Here is a 23854-nt window from a genome sequence, read left to right on the forward strand (position 1 = left end):
GAAATACGGCTAACTTTTCAATGCAACCCTTGAGCGTGTCCTTTGTCTTTCTAGTACAGAATGGGAAGGAGCATCAAAGGAGTTGTGGGAGCCAAAGTTTTCCTTTCCAAATCAAACTGCCTACAGAATATATTGCTGTATAGCTGTGACTAACTCATGGCAGGTCAAAGACCAGAGCCTAATAAGGAAACAGTTTCTAGCCCAACACATACTTCTGTTGGTATGCCAACACTAACACTTCTTTTTCACTCAACTGTTTATTTTTAAAAAATTAATACAATATATTTTGAACATATTCTTCCCCTACTTGACTCCCCCATCCTCCCTACCCACCCAACTTCATGCTCTCTCTCTCTCTCTCTCTGTCACAAAAAAAAACACAAAAAAACACCTAAAATGAAAATCAAACAGTAAGATAAAAAAATGTCAAAACCAACAAAGTGAAACAAAAAGTGCAAAAAAAGACAAACAAACATGGAGTCCATTTTGAGTTGGCCCCCTACTCCTGACCATGAGACCTGCCCTGGAGTGTGGCTGAGAAGCTCATTGACACTCAATTGGAAAAAACAGAATTTCCCCTTCCCAGAACTTATCAATTGCAAATACCTTCTTGGTTAGAGACTGGAATTTGTGTCTACTTCCTTTTCTCAGGGCTAGAGTTGATCTGGTGTTTTAACCTGTGCAAGTTCTGTGTATACTCACTGAACTTTTGACAACCTTCTATGCATCAGGATGGACTCCCTGCTCCCCAGCGCGCGCGCGCACGCACACACACACACACACACACACACACACACACACACACACACACACACACACACACACACTCCTTCACACCTTCTAAGATCATTTTCCATGAAGAAGTTGGGTGATTTTTATTTTCAGGCATCTTGGGCATTTTTCTATTTTGGAAAATGATGTAAATACAAACAAAATGTGAAGATTCATAAGATCTCAACAAGAATGAAGATAGAGGAAGAGGACAAGTTGAGCTGTTTGACTTGGTTGTTGAAGTGACATGGGAAAATCTATTTATAAGGGTTGAGGGGAGAATTCAGCCAAGGCCTGAGAAGTACCAGGCCCTTTCTCCAAAAGGATTACGAATGCCTATTTATAGAAGCCAGCAGGCCACCATGTCCTGGATCCAGATACACACAGTCACAAACAGAACCACCAGCAGCACTCCACAGAGTATTTGTGTAATATTTTATTTGACACCATAGTTAGCTTTAAAGGGAAATTAACGAGTATCTAAGGGTAATTAATTAGAACACAATAATGATTCAGCATCAGATTTTAAGGCAAAGGATTATCACAGGTTTTACATTATTAAGTGGACCATGTTGTGGAGCAGGGGGACAATAAGCCAGCGACATCATTTTTAACACAATAAAATCCAGTTTGTGGCAGATTACTTTCTACAGTACAAAACTAATACAGAAAACACATGGGAAATATCACAGTGTTTTGGAGATTATAAGAGCAGTTAAAAAATAGTAAGGTGCATCACTAAGTTTCTGAGTCAGTCTCGCTTCTGAAGAGATTTCATTACACCATGCAGTGGACTGTGAGCGAATCCCCTCTGTGAAGCGGAAGCAGATTCAACTGACAGGTGTCCTTCCTGCTCTAGGAACAACAGACAACAAAAGCTAAACTCTGGCGAACATTTGTTAGGTGATCTTTCCAAACTATTGTTGGTCATTTCACCCGTGAGAACAGAAACATTTACAGCTTGGTTTCCCTGCCCTACATTTAAGTACATTTTCATGGAAAATCAATGCCATATATTGCATTCTACTTCCTCACTAGGACCAAAATACTCACTGTGATGTTTTTTAAAAATATGTGTGCACAGTAATAGACTTATAGAAAGTGATGTTTGGGTAGAATAATATGTAATATGCCAGAATACTTGATAATTTTGTTTTATTATAAAATAGTATAGTATAACATTTTTTAATATAGTAAAATGATTAGCAAAATGTTCTGCACTAAGATTAGGACTGCTACTGACATATCTTTCAAAGACCTCAAAGTACCCCTAAGGAAATATAATACTTAGTGAGAAGTCAAAGAACTGGATTTTGGCAAAAAGGCATTTTTACAAAGCCTCTCAATTGGTGTGCAAGTATTTCAAAATTCTTCTTATATACAATAGATAACTGGTGTTGAATTTAATGTTAATAAAAATGAAAAGGATTTTAAAGTACTAATAACTGATTCCTATCATTTGGTTTATTTTTATACTTTTGTTTTACTTGTAATTGGTGGAGAAACGCAGAAAAGAGCACAACTTTGTTAGTAATACTAATTTACTGAGCAAGTCTTCAAAATTCAATAGTACATTAAACTGTGGTTGTTTGTCTACCCTTAGCTTCAGGTAGGAGGAAGCTGTCAGACTATAATGACGAGTTACTAGTTGGGTGATTGCACTGGTTTGCTGCTTAGGAAATGTACCATTAGGAAGATGAACTTTTTTTAACCCAATGATGACACAATGACATTTTTATAAATATGGCGAACTGTGCAAAAATGAAAACCCTCTTGGTGAAGTAGATTCTATTCACTCTAGTATGTGATGCTTGACCAGTCCCTAGTTATATATGGCTTTTCAACATGTTTCACTGATTCTACAAAATCCATCTTAAAAATTCTGTTAGTTTGGTACCACTACATCCAAGAGATTAAAATTCAGTCCTGTCTTCCAAGAGCTCCCCAAGCAGTTTCAAGTTGGGAAAGCTCTTACCTTATTACAGACTGCACTGTCCTTTACCAGATTCTGAGACCAAACTATTACACCGGGAGTGTTCCACTCTTATTCCTGGAACATCTATGTAATACAAACGATTCTGAATTTTCAAGAGCAAAAGGAGTCTACTGCTGCTAAAGTCGTCAGAAGACACCTCTAATATTAAAATACTAAAGTCCTAAAAGACAGAGACAAGACTGATTATTTGAATCAATCTGCTTATTTTACTATATCCACATATAAGTATTACTACATTCAACTTGAACCAAATTCAGTGACACAATTTATTTTACTGGTAATTGCCACTTACACAGAGATACTAAAACACTGGGGGATGGTATCAGACATCCCACTAAAATATGTTATAATAAGGTCACAAGTATAGAGTTTATGCCTTCTTTAAACTGATTGCTAAGCCACAGCTACTTGATACACAATACAAGATTACATATTGAGGAACACATCACACGCAAAAAATATATGAAGAAAACCTCAGCAGAACTGCATTATTCTATATTTATGAATTGTTTACACATACACACAGGTGTTTCTCCCCATCTCAATTCTTTTGAGTGCCTGTCATTTCTGAAAGCATAAGAAGAGGGAGTGTATTAGGGCACTTCAGAAAGATCTAGGTCTTTATGTAAGACCCTCAAGTCATCGGCTAGTTTCATTTTAGTAAGTGGTGATTCTGTAACGAAAGAGCTATGTTGCCTTTCAGGTGAATCTGAATACAAAGATAAGTCTGTTCGTGTGCACCATACAATTCACCAGCCTTCCTTCCACCCCAATGCGGAACAAAAATACAGATTTAGTTTTCCATTTAACTAACTTTTCAAAGCTAATTCAAAATGGGTGAATAACAGATACCCCAAAAGGAAATGAAGATGCAGGAAATCCTGTAAATGAGAGACTTTGTCATTTGTGAGGGGAACTGGATGGAAAGGACAAGGTTCAATATTGAAAGAAGATGAAATGAATATTCTTTTAAATCTTAGCAGCATCACCCATGAGGTCCCAATTCATCAACACTTTCAATTTATAAAATAAGGGGAGTGCACCTCCAGTCAAAGACTTATGACCACGGGCAAAGTCCGTGTAGGAACTACTTTGGTTTTTATCTTTCATGACACTTAAAAACATATGACCAGTCCCATTTATGGAGTGGAAGCAAGATACATGTAGCCATACCTCATTCTTATTGCACAGGCACTCTTGTGGCAGCTTGTCCTGGCTGGACTTGTCATCGGACTACAGAATAGTCCCAATTCTGGCTGCTAGTGACCTTGAGGTCAGCCCGTCTATCCAAAGTGGAGTTAAGTCTCATTGAGCCCCATGCTCTTAGCTAAGAACAGATGTGGACAGAGATATGGAGGAAGTCTGCCTTCCCAGGAGAAAAGAGGTCATGCGTGTGATTAAACAGACATAGAAAAAAATCCATTATCCGAATGAGATATTTAGGGACAGATGATGACACATGCTGAATTGAAGGTGGTTTAGGATTAGAGAGACTCCAGGAAGCAAAAAACAAAAAAAAAGTTGGTAAGACTATACTCATTGTTAGTGCCATTAAATGCACATGTACAAATTACCTTCAGATGCTGAGCTTCAGTAAGTAAGTCCCAAGCCCTGACCCTGCCTTCTCACTTGCTTTCCTAGCCACATTTATGCTAAGATCACATGACCCTGGTAAATTTGAGGCTTAGTCATTCCAGCTATTAATTTGAGACCTACTAAATAATTTAAGGGAGGCCTCACAATTTTATTCCTACAGGTAACACACTTCTGAGGATTAAATTAACGTAAGGATCAAAATCAGTGTTGAAATTATCCTATTTCCCAATTCATTTTTGCTATATAGTTACGGCCTGGCTGACCCTTTTCTCGAGTTATTGGCACCACAATCCTTTATTTTCAGTTAGCAAAATAAATATTTGTGTTAAAGAGAGCTTCTAGGCTACACCACCCATTCCTCTGTAGGAAATTCTTTCAAGTCAGACCTTCTGAGGCACAAACAGCACAGTCAGAATTGGTGGTAGAATATAAAATGTATACACTTGCATTTTACCCATCTAGTGTCCTGGACCTCAAGCGCTGCATCATCATATGACATGTGTTTGTTTTGTTTAGTTTTTAAATGTTAACTGAGCATAATTTTCTATGTACATAGTGGGAACTTAAAATATGGAAACTTTTTTAAATAATAAAGAACCCTACAAATAACTCCTATGACAAGCATATGAATTAGACAAGGCACCTAACTATATACAGTGCCCCAAGTAAGTGGCAGAACAAGGCTTTGGGATTTCTAACACGGTTCTCTTGGCATTACTGTTTCCTTTTAATTGTGTCTTTTCATTTATGTCTTTTTGTTCCTAATGGTGGGACTGGGGCCTAGGGCTGCATGCATGCTAGATAAGTGTTCTACTACAGAGTGACACCCTCAGCCTGTGTATACTTTCTTAGCCTGCTTATAAATCCCAAACTCGTACTTCTTGCATCGAAATTGCTGAGATATACTCGCTACAGAAACCAAAACAATTTGCATAACACTTTGATTAAAATCTCAAAGAAAGCTAAAGAAGCAAGTTGCCAGAAGAGATGGGAGTTTACTACAGATCAAGTAAACTGTTCTGTGTAATGAATTGTCATAATTGAATACCTTAACAACATGGTCAATTGCCTGGGAAAAAACAGTGGGAAATATACACTGTCAAACTTCTGTTCTCTTCAAATATCAGGTTACAGGCTGAAAAGAAGTAAAGTGGCAATGAGATAGGGTAAATTAAATATAGACAGTTAATGTGTGGAAGGAAAGGTATGTAACTGTTAATGCCACAACCTATAGTGTTTTACAAAATATATAGCTATCCAAGTATACCGTAGTCTCCTTCCTTATTTTTAAGACTCTTTCCATGTATCCTCAAACATCTCCACTCAGCATTCAGAATTGTTTCTGTCCTCAACAGAAAATAGTCCTAAAGCTTGAACAGTGCCATAGTAAGAGCTGGAGGGATGGCTCAGCAGTTAAGAGCATGGGTTCCCCCCTCTTTCTGGGAACCCACGCTGGATTTCCATTCCAAGAATTCACATCAGGTGGCTCAGAGCTGTCCATAACTGCAGCTCCAGGTAGATATAACACCTCTGGCATCCACAGATACCAGCACTCTCATGCACATATCCACACACATACATGTAATTAAAGATAATAAAAATAAATCTTAAAAAAAAATGACACAGTAGCCTTCAAGGGGGAGCATGCTTTAACATTAAGAATGTTACTACACATGAAACTGATAATGAAATAAATTACATGACTTACTTTCCTGCTGAAAATATGCGTCTTTCCTCCCTTTCTTGGGAAAATAAGATAGAAGTGGACCCTCCCAAACCAATGGTGCTTTTCTTTCAGGAAAATGGAAAGTTTCGATGATAGGTTTAACAACCCCCCAAAAAGTGTATCCTTGTTTCATATTTACTGAAGTGGTACTTCAGAAAGACCACACCCAAACATGACCCTTTTTTAGATATGATATACAAAAATAGTGACCTTTTCAGAACAATCAGCACAAAGATAGTCACTCTATTACATATTAAAAAGGTAGGTCTAGTTTTTCTAAAGCTCCTAGAACTCTAACAGATGCAGCAGATCTATGTGTTATTTCCTAGTCCTTTGGTTTTTCAGTCTGTACAATGAGTGATGGAAGAAGTGGGCAGATTTTTAAAAGGAGGTGCCTTGGAGGGAAGGGGTCATTTGTGTACTGTGGTGCTTGCATATTTCTTAGCTGGAATACTGACCACATGAACTTCAAAGGAGAAAGCAGACTTTGAATCCTTGTTTTGCTCCCTCATAGCTCTAAGTATTTAGGGAGATCACCTAATACACACTGAATGGCTGCTCAAACACAATAAAAGCATGTTTTCCTTTAATAAAAAGGCCCAATTCTGGCTGCTGGTTATCTTTAGCCTGTGGGGCCCATGGCCAATACATTTTAAATGAGATGGTGAGACAGCTGTCACTGGTCCTTTCAAAGGAGAACATTCTGGGCACAGAATCTTCCTCAAGGCTTTCCAAAAGGTGCTTGCCCTCCTCAAGAAAGAACTGGAATCTAATTAAGTTTTACTCCGAACATTATTTTCACAGATGAGCAATTAAAGCCAGTTTTATATGTTGAAATCTGAGGGTGTAAAATGGGACCATAAGCCAACAAGGTACATGTTTTGCAAAAATCATTTTGTCCCAGCTTGTGTTGGTGCTTGTAAACGTACAGAGTCATAAAATATAAAAAGACAGTTCTTTTCTTTGGTAAGATTCTTTGAGAATCTTATGAATACAAGAGGTCCTCTTTTCCAAAATAGGATCACACATACAACATTCATACAAACCCATACAAATCCATTGGTTCATACAGCTCCACAAACCAGCACACACACAAATGTTTCTAGGCAGCAAAGTATTACCTAACTCCTCCCAAAGTCTATCTACTGTTCAAATAGTGCTTCAGTTTATACAGCGATAAATGTAACATATAAACATATGTACCTATGTATATATACATATCCAAATATCTAATGGCTACTGAAATAATGACATCTTATACAGCACAACTGTTTCCTTAATATGATGTTTGAACTTCAATGGTTAAATACCAGGACTGTGGTAACTCATACTCTGTGTACTAAAGTGGCAGTTGTTCCTATTAGTGTTCAGCAATCCACTATCGACTTGAAGAATGTTTATAACTTGTGTTTATAGCAGAAGTAAACTTAATATGATAACTAGAATCAACTGGTATGATAGCCAAGCTCTAGCATGTCCTGTGTTTTGCAAGGTAAGGTGACCAGCCAGGGAGTTCATTCCATTCTTAATCTAATCAGATAAAATGGAGCAACATTCTTTCTATAACGACTTCTACTTTCCTCATTCCATGTCTTTCACAGTATTCTAAGAAATACAGAAATGACTTACCTTTGTGGTAGTTACCCTGATTTTTTAGACGAATGATTATCACAGAGAGCATATTTTACAGTCTAATAGCTTCATAGAGATTACAAAGATGAAGGCATTTGAAGAATTACTAACATATACAATATGCAGGTCACACTTCAAATTGAGACAAACACATGATAAAAACACTTATTTGCTAGATATGAATTTTCCTGTCTTCCTTTTTGTTTGCAGTGCTAGGCATGGAACTGGGGCTGTGTGCATGCTAAACAAGCCACACCCCTAAGCTCCTAAGCTTAGGCTGTCACTAAAACTACACTCCTTCCCACCCTCAATCTTACTATTCTGAGCTCTAGGAAAGAAAACAAAACTAGGGAAAGAGATATTCTAAGGCCTACGGGAGCTTCAAATTTCAGTATTTAAAAGAAGTTATGATACGATGTTTTTAAAGTGCCCAGGATAGTGATTTAAAAAAAACACCCACATACATATGCAAATATCTCCACTCAGAAAAATGGCCTAGGACAATCAAGGGTTCCTTTTCATGTCCTTCATCCTGACACTTGATCCCTGCTAACAGTTTTTAACAGGGCAAAATTATTTGATATATTTTTAGATTATTTAGATTGTCTTCACTCCCAAATTGAGGGGTGGAGATGCACAGATGGTCCAATTTGCTCTCCAGTTGGAAAGTGCTGGCATTCTGTCTCCATCATCTCCAGTTCATTTTGCCTTCGGTGTCACCAACTGAAAAATATTCTTTTTCTTTTACTTTTCTCTCTGATCCTGTTTTCACATCTCTCCCCTGAAACGTTAAATCTGTGGTTTTTAGACGAGTTGTAGCATCTTTGGCAGGCTCTCTCTCTAGTCTGGTATCACACTTTCTTCATCAGGTGGACCTCAGTTCCTCTGGCAGCCATGTGCAGGCTCATGGTGGTGATACCATTGGATGTGGATTAGGAGGAAAACTGCCTAGAGGAGGCTCAGGAAATCTCAGGGGGGACTTCTGCCAGGCTGCAATGGGAGATGGAACCTTTTAAACAAAGACACTGAAGAGAGGGAATTCAGCCTGATTGGGCTGCAGCAAATCAATGAGAAAGCAAACAGTGCCAGAGAAGCCTTCGTACAAGCTGTATATGCTTTCAAGGACCCGTGAACCGGCTTTGAATTCTTCAGTGAATAAGAACTGAGCAAACCTAAAAGAAGAAGAAAACATGAACAGTTTTACTATAAGTGTGTCAATACAACCAGCCACGGGATGGTTAAAGTGTAAGTGTCATTTTCTTTTCAAAATTATGGAATAAATTTGAGAAAACTTCATTCTCTGGAGAGAAAAAAAAAGAGATAGGTTATATAAGTGCTTATGTTTTGCAACGGATTTTGTTGGCAAACAAATCCAACTATTTTTAGAAGTTGCAATCAAAGCACATTGGTATTTTCTGAAACTCTATTCCTCCACCATCCAACAATTAAAAGTGAAAAAGCCACATAAATCAACCTACTTTTATTTATCTTGAACCAAAGCAAACTTATATATCACTGTTCCTTTAAAAATCTAAATATATTGTGTTTCTGGAAGCACATTATTTCTGAACTAGGTTTCATTTATGTGTGACAGAGAGCAGAGGCTGAAAACAAATGTGCAGTATTTTACACAATCTGCTTTGGGCAACAAAGGACTAAGATGAATGGGAGGATGCAAGCAGCTTTTTATAACGATGACATCAAATAGTAAATTCAACTATGAGGCATTATTGTTAAGACAATCTGCCTTTAAAACAAGTCACTGATCTCTAAAATTTTGGTGAAAGACATTTTCTTTGACTTTTATTTTCTTATTTAGATTAACTACAACATTGTATAGTAGTTTCCAGTCTTTCAAATGATCTTATTTATTTTTCATCAACAAAAATAATCAGCAATTCTGACGCTAGTGAGGCCTGAGAGTTGGTACTGTCATAAATTTAGATTACTGCAGCCACACAGGGTTCCTATAAAGAGTAATTACTTATTTGATTTCTGTAGGGCCGTTGGAATTATTGCAGGCAGCTTAAAATAAGAAAGGAGGAAATAAATTGCAATTCCATTTGTTACTGATTTTCTATCAACTGTTTTCTAAATATGCAACCATTTAAATAAGATTTTGTACTTCTAAACAGTAGAAAATAAGGTATTTTAAAGAATAAACTCAATATGTATAATTATGTGATAAAGAGGAATTGTGAGATGACTTTGGGGGAGCCTTCATCTTTTGAGTATTGTGGCTTATTTGGTGGTCTGGATATTTCAGAATTGTCTTCAAATGTATAAAATGTAATATGTAGAATTCTAGAAGATCTCAACTATAGAAAAGTACACTTAATGCACTTGCTCTTTTCTTTTATCTTTCTTAGATGCTGGGGATTAAAGCCAGAACCTTGGGCATGCTCCATCATTTGCCTAGTACCACACCAGTTTAAAAAAAAAAAGAAAGAAGGAAGGAAAGACAGAAAGACAGAAAGGAAGGAAGGAAGGAAGGAAGGAAAGAAGGAAGGAAGGAAGGAAGGAAGGAAGGACCAATCCAAACTTATGGTATAGTAACATGCATTCTTCATTAGCACAGTAAACAGCACTATCTACAACAAAATTAGTTGAATATGAGAATATTCCTTCTACCATCTGACTCTTTTGCCTGCTTATGGGTCCCCACTCCTCATACTGGGTGGCCTTGTCCGGCCTTAATACGAGGGGAGGTGCCTAGTCTTACTGCAACTCGATATGCCATGTTTGGTTGATATCCATGGGAGGCCTGCCCTTTTCTGAATAGAAATCGAGGAGGAGTGGATGGGGTGGGGCTGCAGAGAGATGGGGGAAGGGACTGAGAGGAGAGGAGGGAGTAGAAACTGTGGTCAGGATGTAAAAAATAATAATAATAAAAATCACTTAAAATAATTTAAAAATAATAAAAATGCACAACATTGCTCATTTATGAAAAATGTTGTCAATAGTGAAGTGAAAACTATTGTTTCAAAAATGTACTCAATGTTCCCCAAGTCAAATTAACCAATTAATTTTCTCAACAATTCTCAGTTAAAATAGAAGCCTGAATGGTAATTATAGAACTAAAAAGAATTGACAATATTGGCTACAGTACATATAAAAACCAAATGGTTCTATAAAAAAAATGAGCTAAGAAAAAGTTATCATTCATAAATTATTATTAATTGGTACTGAGAAGCTATTTTTTTGGACATTTTAAGCTCCAGACGATAACACAGAAGAAGCAAGAGTGGAAGCTACCTGGAGGAAGAGAAGCAGCCGCCAGCGCAGAGTGGGCATAAGGGAAGGCAGAACAGGGGACAGTGAATTAGAAAAAAGTATAATGACACATGTGAGTGAAGATGTTGTAATGAAACCAATTACTTCATATGCCAACTTTAAAGTAATATAAAACTTACAATAGAAAAGGAATAGTGGGAAATCAAGACAGAAATTAATGAAGTAGTAAGCAAAAGAGAAAAATAAACTAATAAAACCAAGAACCTTTTCCTTGGGAGGACAAACAAGACAAGGAAAAAGTGTTAAATGTGTCTTGACAATAACTAAAAGCACTAGGAAGACCATCAAATATATGGGGAATCACAAACATCACAGGAATGCAGTACTGGAGCACTATATCAAGTTTTTCAACAACTGAAAAACCCTTCTCGTCACAAATGACCATCAGAAAGCCAACTAAAGTGGCCTACATGTTCTGTTGAGCCATGGGGTGAGTCTGTGGTCTACTAACAAATAAATCTGCATTTTATAACTTTCTACCTGCAAGTGAGAAATTTAAATTTCATGAAGAACTCTGGAACTCAAAATGTTATAACTACAGCTCTGAACACTCAGATTGGCATACCAGGAAATAGAGAGGGTCACCCAATCTTTTCAAACAGATGTTTTAGGGCCTCTGGCGGAAGTTATCCTACAAATGAAACACATTATCCTAGATTATGCCCTAATGACTTTCTTTTGATTCATCTGAAAAGCAACAAGTCAGATTTCAGTGAGACAGGTTAGGAAGCTGTGTCATGCGTGTGCTAAGCAAGCACTCTACCACTGAGCCCTATCACCAGCTGTCAGTTTCACTGTTTGGAGGCAGGGTCTCACTAGTTGCCCAGGTTGGTCTTGTCCTCCCTCTTCTAGCCTACAAAGGTTTTGAATTTGTGATCCTCTTATGTAAGCCTCTTAAATAGCTACAATTATGGGTCTGAATCATCACACAAAGCAAATAAAAGGCTCACAAATGCTCGCACATTCAGAGCACATATTTTAATATCCAATATATTTTATAGTTTATTTTAACTCTGAATATTGTATTCATTATCACTAGAAAACCTTTCTGGGTCATTTAGACTTTTACTCTAAAAAGCTAAGAAATATATGTACAAAGTGAACATTGTAGGTAGAGGATACTGGGAGCAAAATGTAGACAAGCTAGGGGGGCAGGAGACATAGGAAGAAATTGAAAATTATAGATGGAAAGAAACAAAACTTAAAAGGCCTTGAGGTGTAATACTAAAGGAATCACAAGAACCTCAACATGTAGAGAGAACAAGGAGAAAAGAATAGGAGATGAAACCAAACGTAATGGGAATCTAGGTGCTGTTAGGACCTCTCACTCAAAGCGCAGACTTCGGTCTTTACCTTCAGTCCTCATAGAAATCTACTGCATTGCCTTGAACATAGGAGTGTAGCTCTAGCATGATATACATTATAAAAAGTAGATATAAAAGACCGTGGTAAAATGGAAGATCCTAGTGCAGTCAGCATAAAAGCAATGATGTTTTCTATCCCTTTTATTATTCAAGTTTGTTATGGGGATACATTGTTGTAGGGAACTCATGCAATAGAAAACCAAAAAGAGTATGACTGCCTAGAAGAAAGGAGGTTATAGTCATAATTACTTGTATATAATGTGTGTGTACATAAGAAAATCCAATGGAATCTAATAGAAAACTGGCAGAACAATAATGGAATCAGTAAGTTCTATGATGATAGTAATTATGAAAACTTCATACTTACAAGGTTCAATGCAGATTTACATGAAAAATAGAAACTGATGATAAACTGTACTAATATATATGCTGTTTAAAAATTTAATAAGTACCAATAATAAATAACCTAAAATAAGGTTCCTTGGGAAAATTCATTTGTAATAAACTTGGAAATAAACAAAACAAAAAGTAATGCTAAGAAGAATTACAAAGACATACTTCATAAAAATCAAGAATTATCTAAGTGACATTTTTGAACTTAAATAAATGGAAAGGTATACCTTGATCTTGAATGGAAAACCTTTATATTTTAAAGACATTAATAATTCTCATGGAAATAACCTATAATTCAGTAAAATTCCAACTAAATTGCAGAGGTCTGTTTTTAAAGCTGACAAATTACAAGTTGAAAAACAAAATGAGTGAGAGTAGTAAAGAAAAATTAGAAGTAAACAATAAAATACAGAAATAGCAGAATGGCACGAGAAAGTCCCCGAACAAAGCCGTTTACCGTAAAGAAAAATTAGAAGTAAACAAAATACAGAAATAGCAGAATGGCACGAGAAAGTCCCCGAACAAAGCCGGTTACCTCTAACACTTCAGTTTGTGATAAACACTAACTTTAAATCACAGCGCTATGCTAAAAATGTTTTCAGTGACCAAAGGTAGAAAACAATGAAAAATAATTTCTAGATGAATAAAACTTTTTCGTGTTAAAGTGAAATCACAAAAATGCAAGTGCCAGTATTAGTTACCCTTTTGTTACCTAAGATAATTTTGTTGTCTAAGATAATTTTATAACTAATACAAAATCCTAAAAGAAAAACTGATGACTTTCACAAGAAGAACACTTAATACTTTCATCTGACAAAAATTCAGGAACAAGAGGGAAAATATGGAAAAGAAAGGGGCTGGGGAGATGGGTCAGCAGCTAAGAGTATTGGCTGCTCTGCCAGAGGAGGACAGTTTGATTCTCAGCACCCACAACTCTCAACTGTCTATCGTTCCACTACCAGGAAACCTGGTTTGTTTCTCTGCTCTCCACAGGCATCAGGATCACACGTGATGCACAGATGCATATACGGGCAAAACATCCACACAAATAAAATAAAAAATTTATATTAAAGCCGGGCGGTGGTGGCGCACGCCTTTAATCCCAGCACTCGGGAGGCAGAGCCAGGCGGATCTCTGTGAATTCGAGGCCAGCCTGGGCTACCAAGTGAGTTCCAGGAAAGGCGCAAAGCTACACAGAGAAACCCTGTCTCGAAAAACCAAAAAAAAAAAAAAAAAAAAAAAATTTATATTAAAAAGAAATAGCAATGAAGGAAAATATTTATAGTATATTTCAAGGAAGAGTTGTAATCTTTAACATAGCCACCACAATAGGAAAAAATGGGGGAGGGTAGGAAAGGAAAGGATAGAGTTAGGTTCATCTTAGACTAAGAAACACTTATAAACCTGAAGGTTTCAATTCTAAAATTTTAGATCAGGGATAGAGTACTCAATGATAGACTGCTTGCCTACCTAGCATACATGAATGAGACTCTGGGGTATACAGTAATTTTAAAATATTTCCTACATAAATGCTTCTACCACTATAATGTACATATATTATATATTTTGATTGCATTGGATGTATACATTGGATATGATATTTGAGGCAATTTTGCCTATATTAATAAATATTTAACACATATCAAGTTTCTATTACTTAGAAGTTGATTGAATTAATTATGATACAACTTCATTGAATAATTATTTAACTTCTTAAAACAATGAAATAAGCTGGGCGGTGGTGGCACATGTCTTTAATCCCAACACTTGGGAGGCAGAGGCAGGCGGATCTCTGTGAGTTCAAGGCCAGCCTGATCTGAGATCCAGGACAGCCAGGGATACACAGAGAAACCTTGTCTTGAAAAACCAAAAAAAAAAAAAAACCAAAAAAAAAAAACAATGAAATAAATCTATTCAAACTAAAATTACTCATTCAAAATTGTAGGTTAAAATAGTATATATATATATAGTACACACACATATATATATTATATATATATATATATATATATATATATATATAAAATAGGAGCCTATTGAAAGTAGAGTGAGAGCTGAGGTATAATTTAATGGTAAAGTGTGTCTTTAGCACATGTGAAGCTCTGGATTTAATTCTTAGAACCAAAATGTACATAGACACACATACACATATGTATGTATAAATATAAGTATATACATATGTGTATATATACATAAGCATAGATAAAACTAAGGAATAATAAAGCTCAAAATTATAGTAATAACAACAGTTAACCTTTACAATGAAGTTACTATATTCCAGGCACTATTTAAAATGATTTTCTTGTATTTATTTTCAAGTTTTTTTATAATAAAGTTTATAAAACTTAAAAAATAAAATAATTTTCATGTGTTAACTTATTTAAACCTGCAAATACCCCTGAGAAGTGGGTGATATTTCACATAGCCAATATGATTCTGGGTATATCCCTTTAAAAGGAATTCTCACAACCATGAGGGACTATTTTTTGGTCTCTACCAAGTGACAATTCAGATACAAGGGAATCAAATCATATGGGGGGGGCGGTGTGAGAAGCCTCCTAGTTTAGAAGTACCACACAGAAAACCAAGACCTCTTCTGACAACTTACATAGACAGCTTCCAAATGCCCTCATAGTCTTCTTGGCATAGTGTATACAGTTAATTGGTATGGAGTTATTTCTATTCAAAACAATGTTGTCTGTTCTACATCTTGTTTCCATATTTATCAGGATTTCAGGGAATAGACTACAGAGATTAATTTAGCATTATCAAATTAGATTATATATATATATAATTAGAAAATATATCTATATAGCCTTTAGCTCCGAAATTCCACTTCCAGGAATTTACTTGCTAACAAAGGTAGCATCCACTACAGAAGCAAGAGCAGAAACAAGAGACAGAACAACTATTAACAGAAATTCTTTCCCCTCAGTTGCAAGGTGTAGAGGTTCACAGTGAAAGAGATTAGTAATCCAAGATGACTCTGTCTCCTGCACAGTCGGTCTACTTTCCTCCTAGACAGAAGGCAGGAAAGGATAGTCTATTCATCTGTGTGTCAAAGGTAGCATCGTTTATAATGAAAATAATGGAAACAGCTGGAGTAAAATGCTCTTATTTTAGTAAGAATGTTCAACAAAAATGATAGAAGAAGCCCTTCATGTATTGATAGAGCACAGTCAGCAAATAACAAAGCACTATCATTTGCAGAAGGAGGACAAACTTTGATACATACTCCCATATGCTTGATTTTAGAGAGAACATTCTTGGGAAGACAAACAAGACAGTTCCCAGGGAAGTCAATTAAATGGCTGGGGCCGGGTCGCTATGCTCCTTTTCTACACATTTGAAACCAGGTGGCTGTATTACCTACTTAGAAAGTTCATTAGATTAAGATTTCCAAAACTAGGACTCAGGATGTAGCTCAGTGGGTAGAGTACTTGCCCAGCACACAGAAAGCTCTGGTTTTAATCCCTGGCACCACATAAAATGGTATGGTGGTATACACCTGTAATTCTAGAACTTGGAAGATGTAAGTAGGAAGAATCAGAAACTCAAGGTCATTGATCACTATATGGTGACTTCAAGGCCAGCCTAAGATATATGAGACTTTGTCTCAATGGGGGAAAAAAAGGATTTCTAAGAATATGCACATGAAAACCGCTGACCTTTGTGCGCGGTAGATGTACTTGGAGTTTCCTGTAAGACGGTACAGCAGAAGGAAAACATAGGCACTGCCAGCTACACCGTGGCAAATTCCTGGCCCCTTCTTCAGCAGGCCTTTCTGCCATGTTAGCTCCCCACACCGGATACATGTGTCCAGGTACTGTGGTTTCTTGGAAACGAGATAAGCTTTGGCAAACAGATAAGCAATTCCTGTAAAAACATCAAAGATAGTAAGAGGTGACTTTCAGGGTTTAATAATATACAGCTTCTCAAAGAGGTACACCTCATGAATCAGTACATGTTCTAGCACAGTGTGTCTAAGATATGGCCTGAGCTACTACATTTCCTTTTTGTTTTCTTTTGTTTTTTACATTCTTATCTACATTTCCAAAAAGTGGACTTCTGGGCATTATGCGTTTGGTAGCAAGACTATAGAATGTTCTACATGAGAGTGGGCTTTTTCCTGTGTGAGTATTTTAAGCTGTTTTAATTTTATCATGGAGCTGGCTTTTGGAGAAAGAGAAACATTTTAATTGAAGCACATCAATAAATATGAACCATCACCCCTTAGAAGTTCAGAATTTGCAATGTTTACATATTTATAACAATACCCTTTTCCTTAAGAGCAAAACTAGGAGTCTTTCCAAGAATAGCAGTGTTATCAAACAACCTCAATAAGATGTCTATTCCAGCTTTGAAGTGAGTCCTTCCCATGGTCAGTGCTCCATGGAAAGAAACATTCCTTCAACACTTGCCAACGAAGCAAGAGCAGAAACAACTATTAACTGAAATTATTTTCCCCAAGTTGCAAGGTCTGGCGGTCCATAGTCACAGAGATTAGTAATCCAAGAAGACTCTGCCTCCTGCATACTTTCCTCCTACACAGAACGCAGAGAAGAGCTAAGAGACTAGCACAGTGGTAGAATGCTTGCCTAGCAAGTGTGAGGCTCTGGGATTTGGGCCCGGTACCCTCCCAACTCATATTTTCAAGTGGAAGCAATGGCCTTGAATGGAGTAGGTATCTTGAGATCTCCCACTAAGATTCTCTCTGCCTTTCATTGCTTTGATAATTTATTTGAGTATTTATATATAACTTGCTGGAGAAGAAAAAAAATTGTAGAAAACCCATGTGCGGCCATGGTGCAAGGCAAGCTTCAAGGGCAAAGCAGCTCCTCAAAGGGTCCCATACTGGGCTTAATACTCTGCTGTTACTATCTTGAGATTCTTAATAGTTTTTTTCAAAATTAGTACTTTTGTATTTTGTAATAGGTCTCCCAAATTGTATAGCTAGTACTGGCACTGAGGAATCTAAAACGAATGCTAACGATGCCATATGCCTTTCAGGTAGACACTGTAACTAACATCAAATAAGGCATGGCTCCATGTTGCTGCTGGAGCATACAAGGAATGGTACTGTCAGTGAAACTATAGAGATCAGACAAGCGAAACTGTCCTGAAGGAAACAGTCAGGGGAGGCCTTGAACGGAAGCTGGGATTTTCTGGGGTTTGTAGGCTGCATGGAAAACCCCAGGCCCAAGATGAGGCAGGGAAAGCATATTCGGCACCAAGACCACAGAGGCTAAGAGGTTCAGAGACATCTAAGACTAAACCACAAGGTCATTGTGGCAGCATGCTAACCAAGGCAATGGGAGGGTAGAAAAAGAAGAAGAAGGAGTTCAGATTATGGATGGTATGATAGTTTCTGCTAAGCATTTTAGACTGTATACTGTGGTAATAGGGAACTACTAGAAGCCTTTTATTATGAATTGGTTGGTTTTGATTTTTGCATAATAATGTGATTGGTCTTAGACAGTATTGTGAGGAAAGACCTAAGGAAAGGTGGGATAGCTCTGAGCTAGTTTTGTTGGCAGAAAGATGGAAATGAAACTTGCCAAAGAGTAATTTCATAGGATGTGGCGGCTGTTTAGGTATCAATTGAGCATGAACTGTATGGCAGATACTGATTTTAAAATGCCACTGTCTTTAATGGCTTTTAGAGCTTAATCTGGAGGTACAAAGTAGGCTATGTGTACACAAATATACTTATGGGAACACACAGGAGGGTCCCTGCCCTACAGAAGCTGGTAGGAAAGGTCTACTAGACTGTCATCATCTAACTAAGTACTAGAGGATGAGCAGGAATCAATGAGGTACCTGACTCAGCTCCCCTTTATCTTACCAGCAAGTAGACCACGTCTGAGTTCTTCTACCAGCTGGCTGCTAACATACCTCCTGGATTCCCATCTTGGGAGACTTCCCCACAGGCAAACAGAAAATCGTATCATGTACTCAGCTCTCTGGAGCTGACTATCATGGATGGCTAAAGACAGCCTACTCCCTTGCCTCAAGACAGAACCAGATTTTTAGTGTACCTTGTGCCTATTAGCATCCCTCAGAATCAGAGTAAAGCTAGTCTCCATGGAAGCCACTAGCTTTTCTTAGTTTCTGTCCTACAACCCTTGGCCTAGTAGGTTCCCCTGAAAGTACGCTCTGCTTCCAGACACGCACGAAAGAGAGTTAGGTGGGAGTGTTTTAGCCAAGGAAAGCTAAAGGGTTCCCTATTATGCAGGTACCTTAGCATGATACAGAAAGTCCTTTATGATCAACATCCTGCTCTGTTTGCTAATTTCTTCATTCTCCGACTGAATCTTTTCACTCCCACAAAACCAAACTATCTGCGATGCTTTCATGCTTCTGAGTGTCTGTTATTCTTGGAAGAAGCCTCCTGCTTTTCTTGGCACGACTCAGGTCAGGAATCACTTTCTTTAGGAAGCCTTCACTGAATCTGGAGGCAGCATGAGACATCTCTTTTCTTGGATCCTATCTCACTCTCTATATAATGTAACACTTATACATGACCAAATTAAAACGATCTGTTTTCATGTCTGCCTCCCCTGCTAGAAGACAAACCACCAGAGGGCAGGAATTTTCTCATATTCCTTCCTTTTCTCCTCCAAATAATTGCACAGACGTCTGTTGTCTCTGTGATACCTCATTTATCACCTTAACCCAGTGGTTCTCAAACTGTGGGTCTCAAACCCTTCACAGGGGTCACATATCAAATATTCAGCATATCAGATAGCTACATTACCATTTATAACAGTAGCAAAATTACAAAATTACAGTATGGAGTAGCAACAAAATAATGTCATGACTGGGGTCACCACAATGTGAGGAACTGTATTAAAGGGTCACAACATTAGGAAGGGTGAGAAGCACTGCTCTGGCCGAAGCTGGCACTGGAAGCAGAGCAGAGATGTAAAAAAAGATAGACTGAAATGGTTTAATTGCTATACCAAGCTATTAGCCCCAGACAGTTACAAGCTATGGATCCTATGGTTCTGGCCAGAGTAAAAAGTTCTGTCCTTGAAGCCTGGATCACAGACTGATGTATGTGTAGGGGCATTGAAAATGTCCTAAATTTGCTAGCCCCTATTCTGGCCTAATGGAAACCATCCCAACACTTCTAACTCTTAAAGGAAAGGATGTCATGTTTCTTTGTAATGGAAACTAGCACAACCTTTTCCTGGGATCACTAATTAGTATTCAATGATATGAAACACAGGTCAGTGACAGTATATGACTTTGCCAAATACAACCAGGAGATTCAATTATAATTTAATAAAGATGGTTTGGGGAGACTAAATCTTCGAAACATGGGACCTCCAGAGACTTGTGACAGGTAGAATACACTGTTTCAACATACTGGAGCATCAGCACCCAGATTTGTGCTCCATGTGTAATTTTGCTGAGTCATCACAAAACTTAGTTTCCCACCCTGTGCTTCAGGAGCTTTGCTCTTTATTCAAAGTCACCTACCAAGAGCCTTTGTGGAACAAATTTTCAAAACTGCTCACACCTGTGCTTCACACAGAGTAAAGGAAGTGCACTGTCAGTGTTACCAAAGTAATGATGTAACCTGATGCAGTCAGGAAGGTTATTTTAGCCACAGCATTTGTTTTAATGATTCTGCAAATGACTTCCATCCTGTATTTCAGAGTGATCAAGGTTATGAAGGGATCACATGAGCCTTCCTGCAATACTTTATTGTATTTAGGGAGACAAACCTATATGTCACTGTAGGTATTTATAAATGTGGGTGTTTATAAAAGCATCTGAGATACATCCCTAAGGAATGGCAAAGGTCCAGATGTAAAAATGTGCCAATGGTGACAAAATACTGAGATTCACTATTCCACTTCAACATGCTCATTTCAGATTTTTTAAAAAGTGAGTTTTCTCAAGGTCACTTAGCTGGTTAGTATTAGAGCTACAATTAGACCCATTAATTGTTAATCTATAGTCAAGAACTATTTCTACATTTCATTCATAATAACAAGGGCAGTCACTTGGAGAGCTGGGCTGAAAGAAAGCCAATAGGAAACCGAGGCGTGGATAAGTAATATTAATGAAGCTCCACATTGTAGATTATCTCTGGCAGGTTTTTAATCACAGGAATGGTCTGTCATCCCAAACCATCTGTGCTGTTCATAAATCTATTCTCAATTTTTTTCTCAAACAAATGAAATTATTTTTCTAGGCCATTTCTTGTTGGATTTAGGGAGAAATTTATTGTCGTCAACTTCAGCGAGCTCTTCACTGTCTTTGACCTGCATTTACCAGTTTTATAATCACTCTTAGGTGAGGGTTGGGGTTAGCAGAAATAATGGACCTTATTTCGTTAGTGAATCAGCTTCTTTTTGATACTCCGGTGACTACATGAACTTAATGTCTTTTGTTTTGTTTTGAAGCAATGTATTTATGTCACTCTTCTCAAAACACTTAGAATGAATGCTAGGGAGGATAAATCAAGTCTCCAGTGTCATGAATCCTATGCTGCAGTGTCTTAATCCACGACCTGCTGAAACAGATGGCATCTGGTCTACAGAAAGGGTAGAATAACAGCCACTTCAACACCTACTTCAGTAACAGGCGCAGCCACTCATTGCAGTAGATTAGCTTCCTACTCTATTAGGGGCTTTTACTAGCACATTGAATCCTTTTAAAATATTCTATATTTAATTTGGGACATCTCCAAAATTCAAGAATCCTGGGATGCTTGGAGAATATCCAGAGACCATCACTGAGAATGATTAAGAGGAAGGAGAAATAGAAATATTGAGCATAACAAGAAACTTAATTTCCAGAATGGTAAATAACTGATGTGGTTTTTTTTTTCCCATAAAAAGGTCAAAGCAAGAAGTAATGGGCACAAATTATCCCTGGCATCAGTTAGCTTGAACATAATGTACTATGTCCTGGTACATTTTTAAATACACAGTTTGCCATTCCTTCCATAGTTAAATGCGGCAGGCAGAGAAAATATGACAATGGACAGTGACATATTATTCATCACCTCAAACTGTATCAAGGAAAAAAGAGAAGTCTAGTTTGATTAAAGAACATTAATTAAAGGGAAAAGGGGAGGCAATAAAAATCAGGTAACAAGACAAAGCTAAATCAAATGCAATCTAAAGCTGTGCTCTTCTGTTTGAAGCATAGCCCTGCAAACCATACTCCTCCATAATCAAAAAATTTAGAAGGTAAAAGTAATTATAAAGCATTATATACACATGCAATTGTCACAGAACAAAATTAATAACTGTGTTATTTGATATTTCACTCTCTTTGCCAATGAACTGAATTTATTTGTTTGAATTTAACTTCTTTTCAATTATTCCTTCTCCAAAAGACTAGTTAGTAGTGTAATGGGATTTGAAAAAGGTGGGATAGGGAGAGGTAGGTAATGAAGTCTGTCTAGTTTCAAGGCTCACTTTCAGAATTCAGAATTGGGGATGGATTCTCATTTCTCTAGACATTTCATTAGTTATTACTGGAAATACTCAATTGAAAAAGAATTCCAAAACCATGTGTCTCAAACTTAAAGATTAACACAAGTTTCATAAGGATCAATACACATCGTGATTCACTGGGATGTATAGAAATTTACAAGAAGCTGTTACTAGGCCAGGGGCCACCAAATAAATGATCAGACTGAGTATGTGTACCTTCCAATGTAGCTAACAAGATTTTGAAATGTAGCATTTGATTAGAATGTTATGTAAGTGTAAAATCCACACTGAATTGTAAAGATTCTAATATTTTAAAGACTGTATACTATCATTTTTTAGTGCTCTGGAGTGAACCCAGGTCCCCTGGGTTCCAGGCAAGTCCTCTACCAGCAGTGCTTTTTGTCCCTAGCCCAGCCATTTTCAATCATTTTTAAATCAGGAACCTACTGAAATAATAATATTGGAGTTATACATTATTAAAATAAATTCTACCCATTTCGTTTTGCTTTTGAATATGGGGCTACTGATTCTTTTTGTGCATATATTCTGGGAATCAAACCCAGAACTCTGAGGATATTAATCACTCACTCTACCACTCAGATACCCTGAAAGTTTGGACTACATATGTGATCCACATTACATTTTGAAGGAGTGCTTGTTTACCACTATGGATCGAGAGATCTATTTTTTAAACCTATGGAACAGTTTTCAGAAGTCCTTTAAAGATCAACATATTTTTTAGTTTTCAAAAATTTCATAGCTATGACCTAGGTTGAGAAATACCCTCAAATCTCAGAAAAAAATGAACTCCCTTTGTGTAAGCTAGGTGAAAGGCCCTGTTTTCAGACAACAGTATGTGGGAGACCTGGAGCACCGTGGCACCAGTGGACCAGTTCGTTCTCTCTCTCGATGGTCTCTCCGAGCTCAGGAGGCCAGTTGCAATTCTGTTCCTGTTCCATGAGGAAGTCCACACTCTGCCACACCAGCTCCCGATCTGAAGGCTTGAGATGTTCGTGGTAAGAAAGAAGCATCTGGAGAATGGATGACAGGCCATGAGCTGCCCCTGTGTGGACAAAGCAAGCATCATTTATCCACCAAGAGAGGGGAGGTAGTTTAATCTGGTGAAAAGAAAATAATGAGATTTGTTTTACATTAAAATATTACTTGAAAGCACATACACTATTATAACAATTGAGTTGCTAAAAAAAAACTAAACCACCAGCAAAGTACAGCTTGCAGCCCAAATCTGGCTCACTACTTTTGTAAATAAAGTTTTATTGGAACATAGTTATACTCATCCATTTGCACGTTGTTCTCTGTTTCCTTCATGTCATACAGCAGATTTGTATTTACGACTGAAACCATATGGACCATAAACCCTAAATAAAACTGTTAAGCTCTTCATAGAAATTTTGATTTTATGAAAATGTTCCCAAAGTACTTGAAAACAAATTTGTCTAGATATCTTAATAATCCATCAATCCATTCAAAATCTAAGTATTAAGCATCTACCATGCACCAGATGCTTTAGGTGCTAAGGATAGAAGAGTAAACAAAACAGAAAAAAATCCTTTCTCTTGGCACCAATTCATTTAAATCTTCACAATGAATACCTGTGTTTTGG

At 37.3% G+C, this 23854-nt stretch overlaps 1 protein-coding gene across 1 annotated transcript in view; it reads right to left on the minus strand.

Annotated features, from left to right (window-relative positions):
* Nucleotides 1-1192: 1192 nt before the first annotated feature.
* Nucleotides 1193-23854, minus strand: part of Lancl3 (LanC like family member 3) — a 105558-nt gene continuing 82896 nt past the window's right edge. Inside the window, exons 3-5 of the mRNA XM_052742810.1 lie at nucleotides 23096-23293; nucleotides 16441-16648; nucleotides 1193-8893 (exon numbers count right to left, since the gene is read on the minus strand). Of these exons, the coding sequence (XP_052598770.1) occupies nucleotides 8734-8893; nucleotides 16441-16648; nucleotides 23096-23293 (566 nt within the window). The 3' untranslated portion in view covers nucleotides 1193-8733. The remainder of the gene's footprint in view (nucleotides 8894-16440; nucleotides 16649-23095; nucleotides 23294-23854) is intronic.

Source organism: Peromyscus californicus, unplaced genomic scaffold (assembly GCF_007827085.1).
Source record: "Peromyscus californicus insignis strain IS unplaced genomic scaffold, ASM782708v3 Scaffold_10__1_contigs__length_136768540, whole genome shotgun sequence".
NCBI lineage: Eukaryota > Metazoa > Chordata > Mammalia > Rodentia > Cricetidae > Peromyscus > Peromyscus californicus.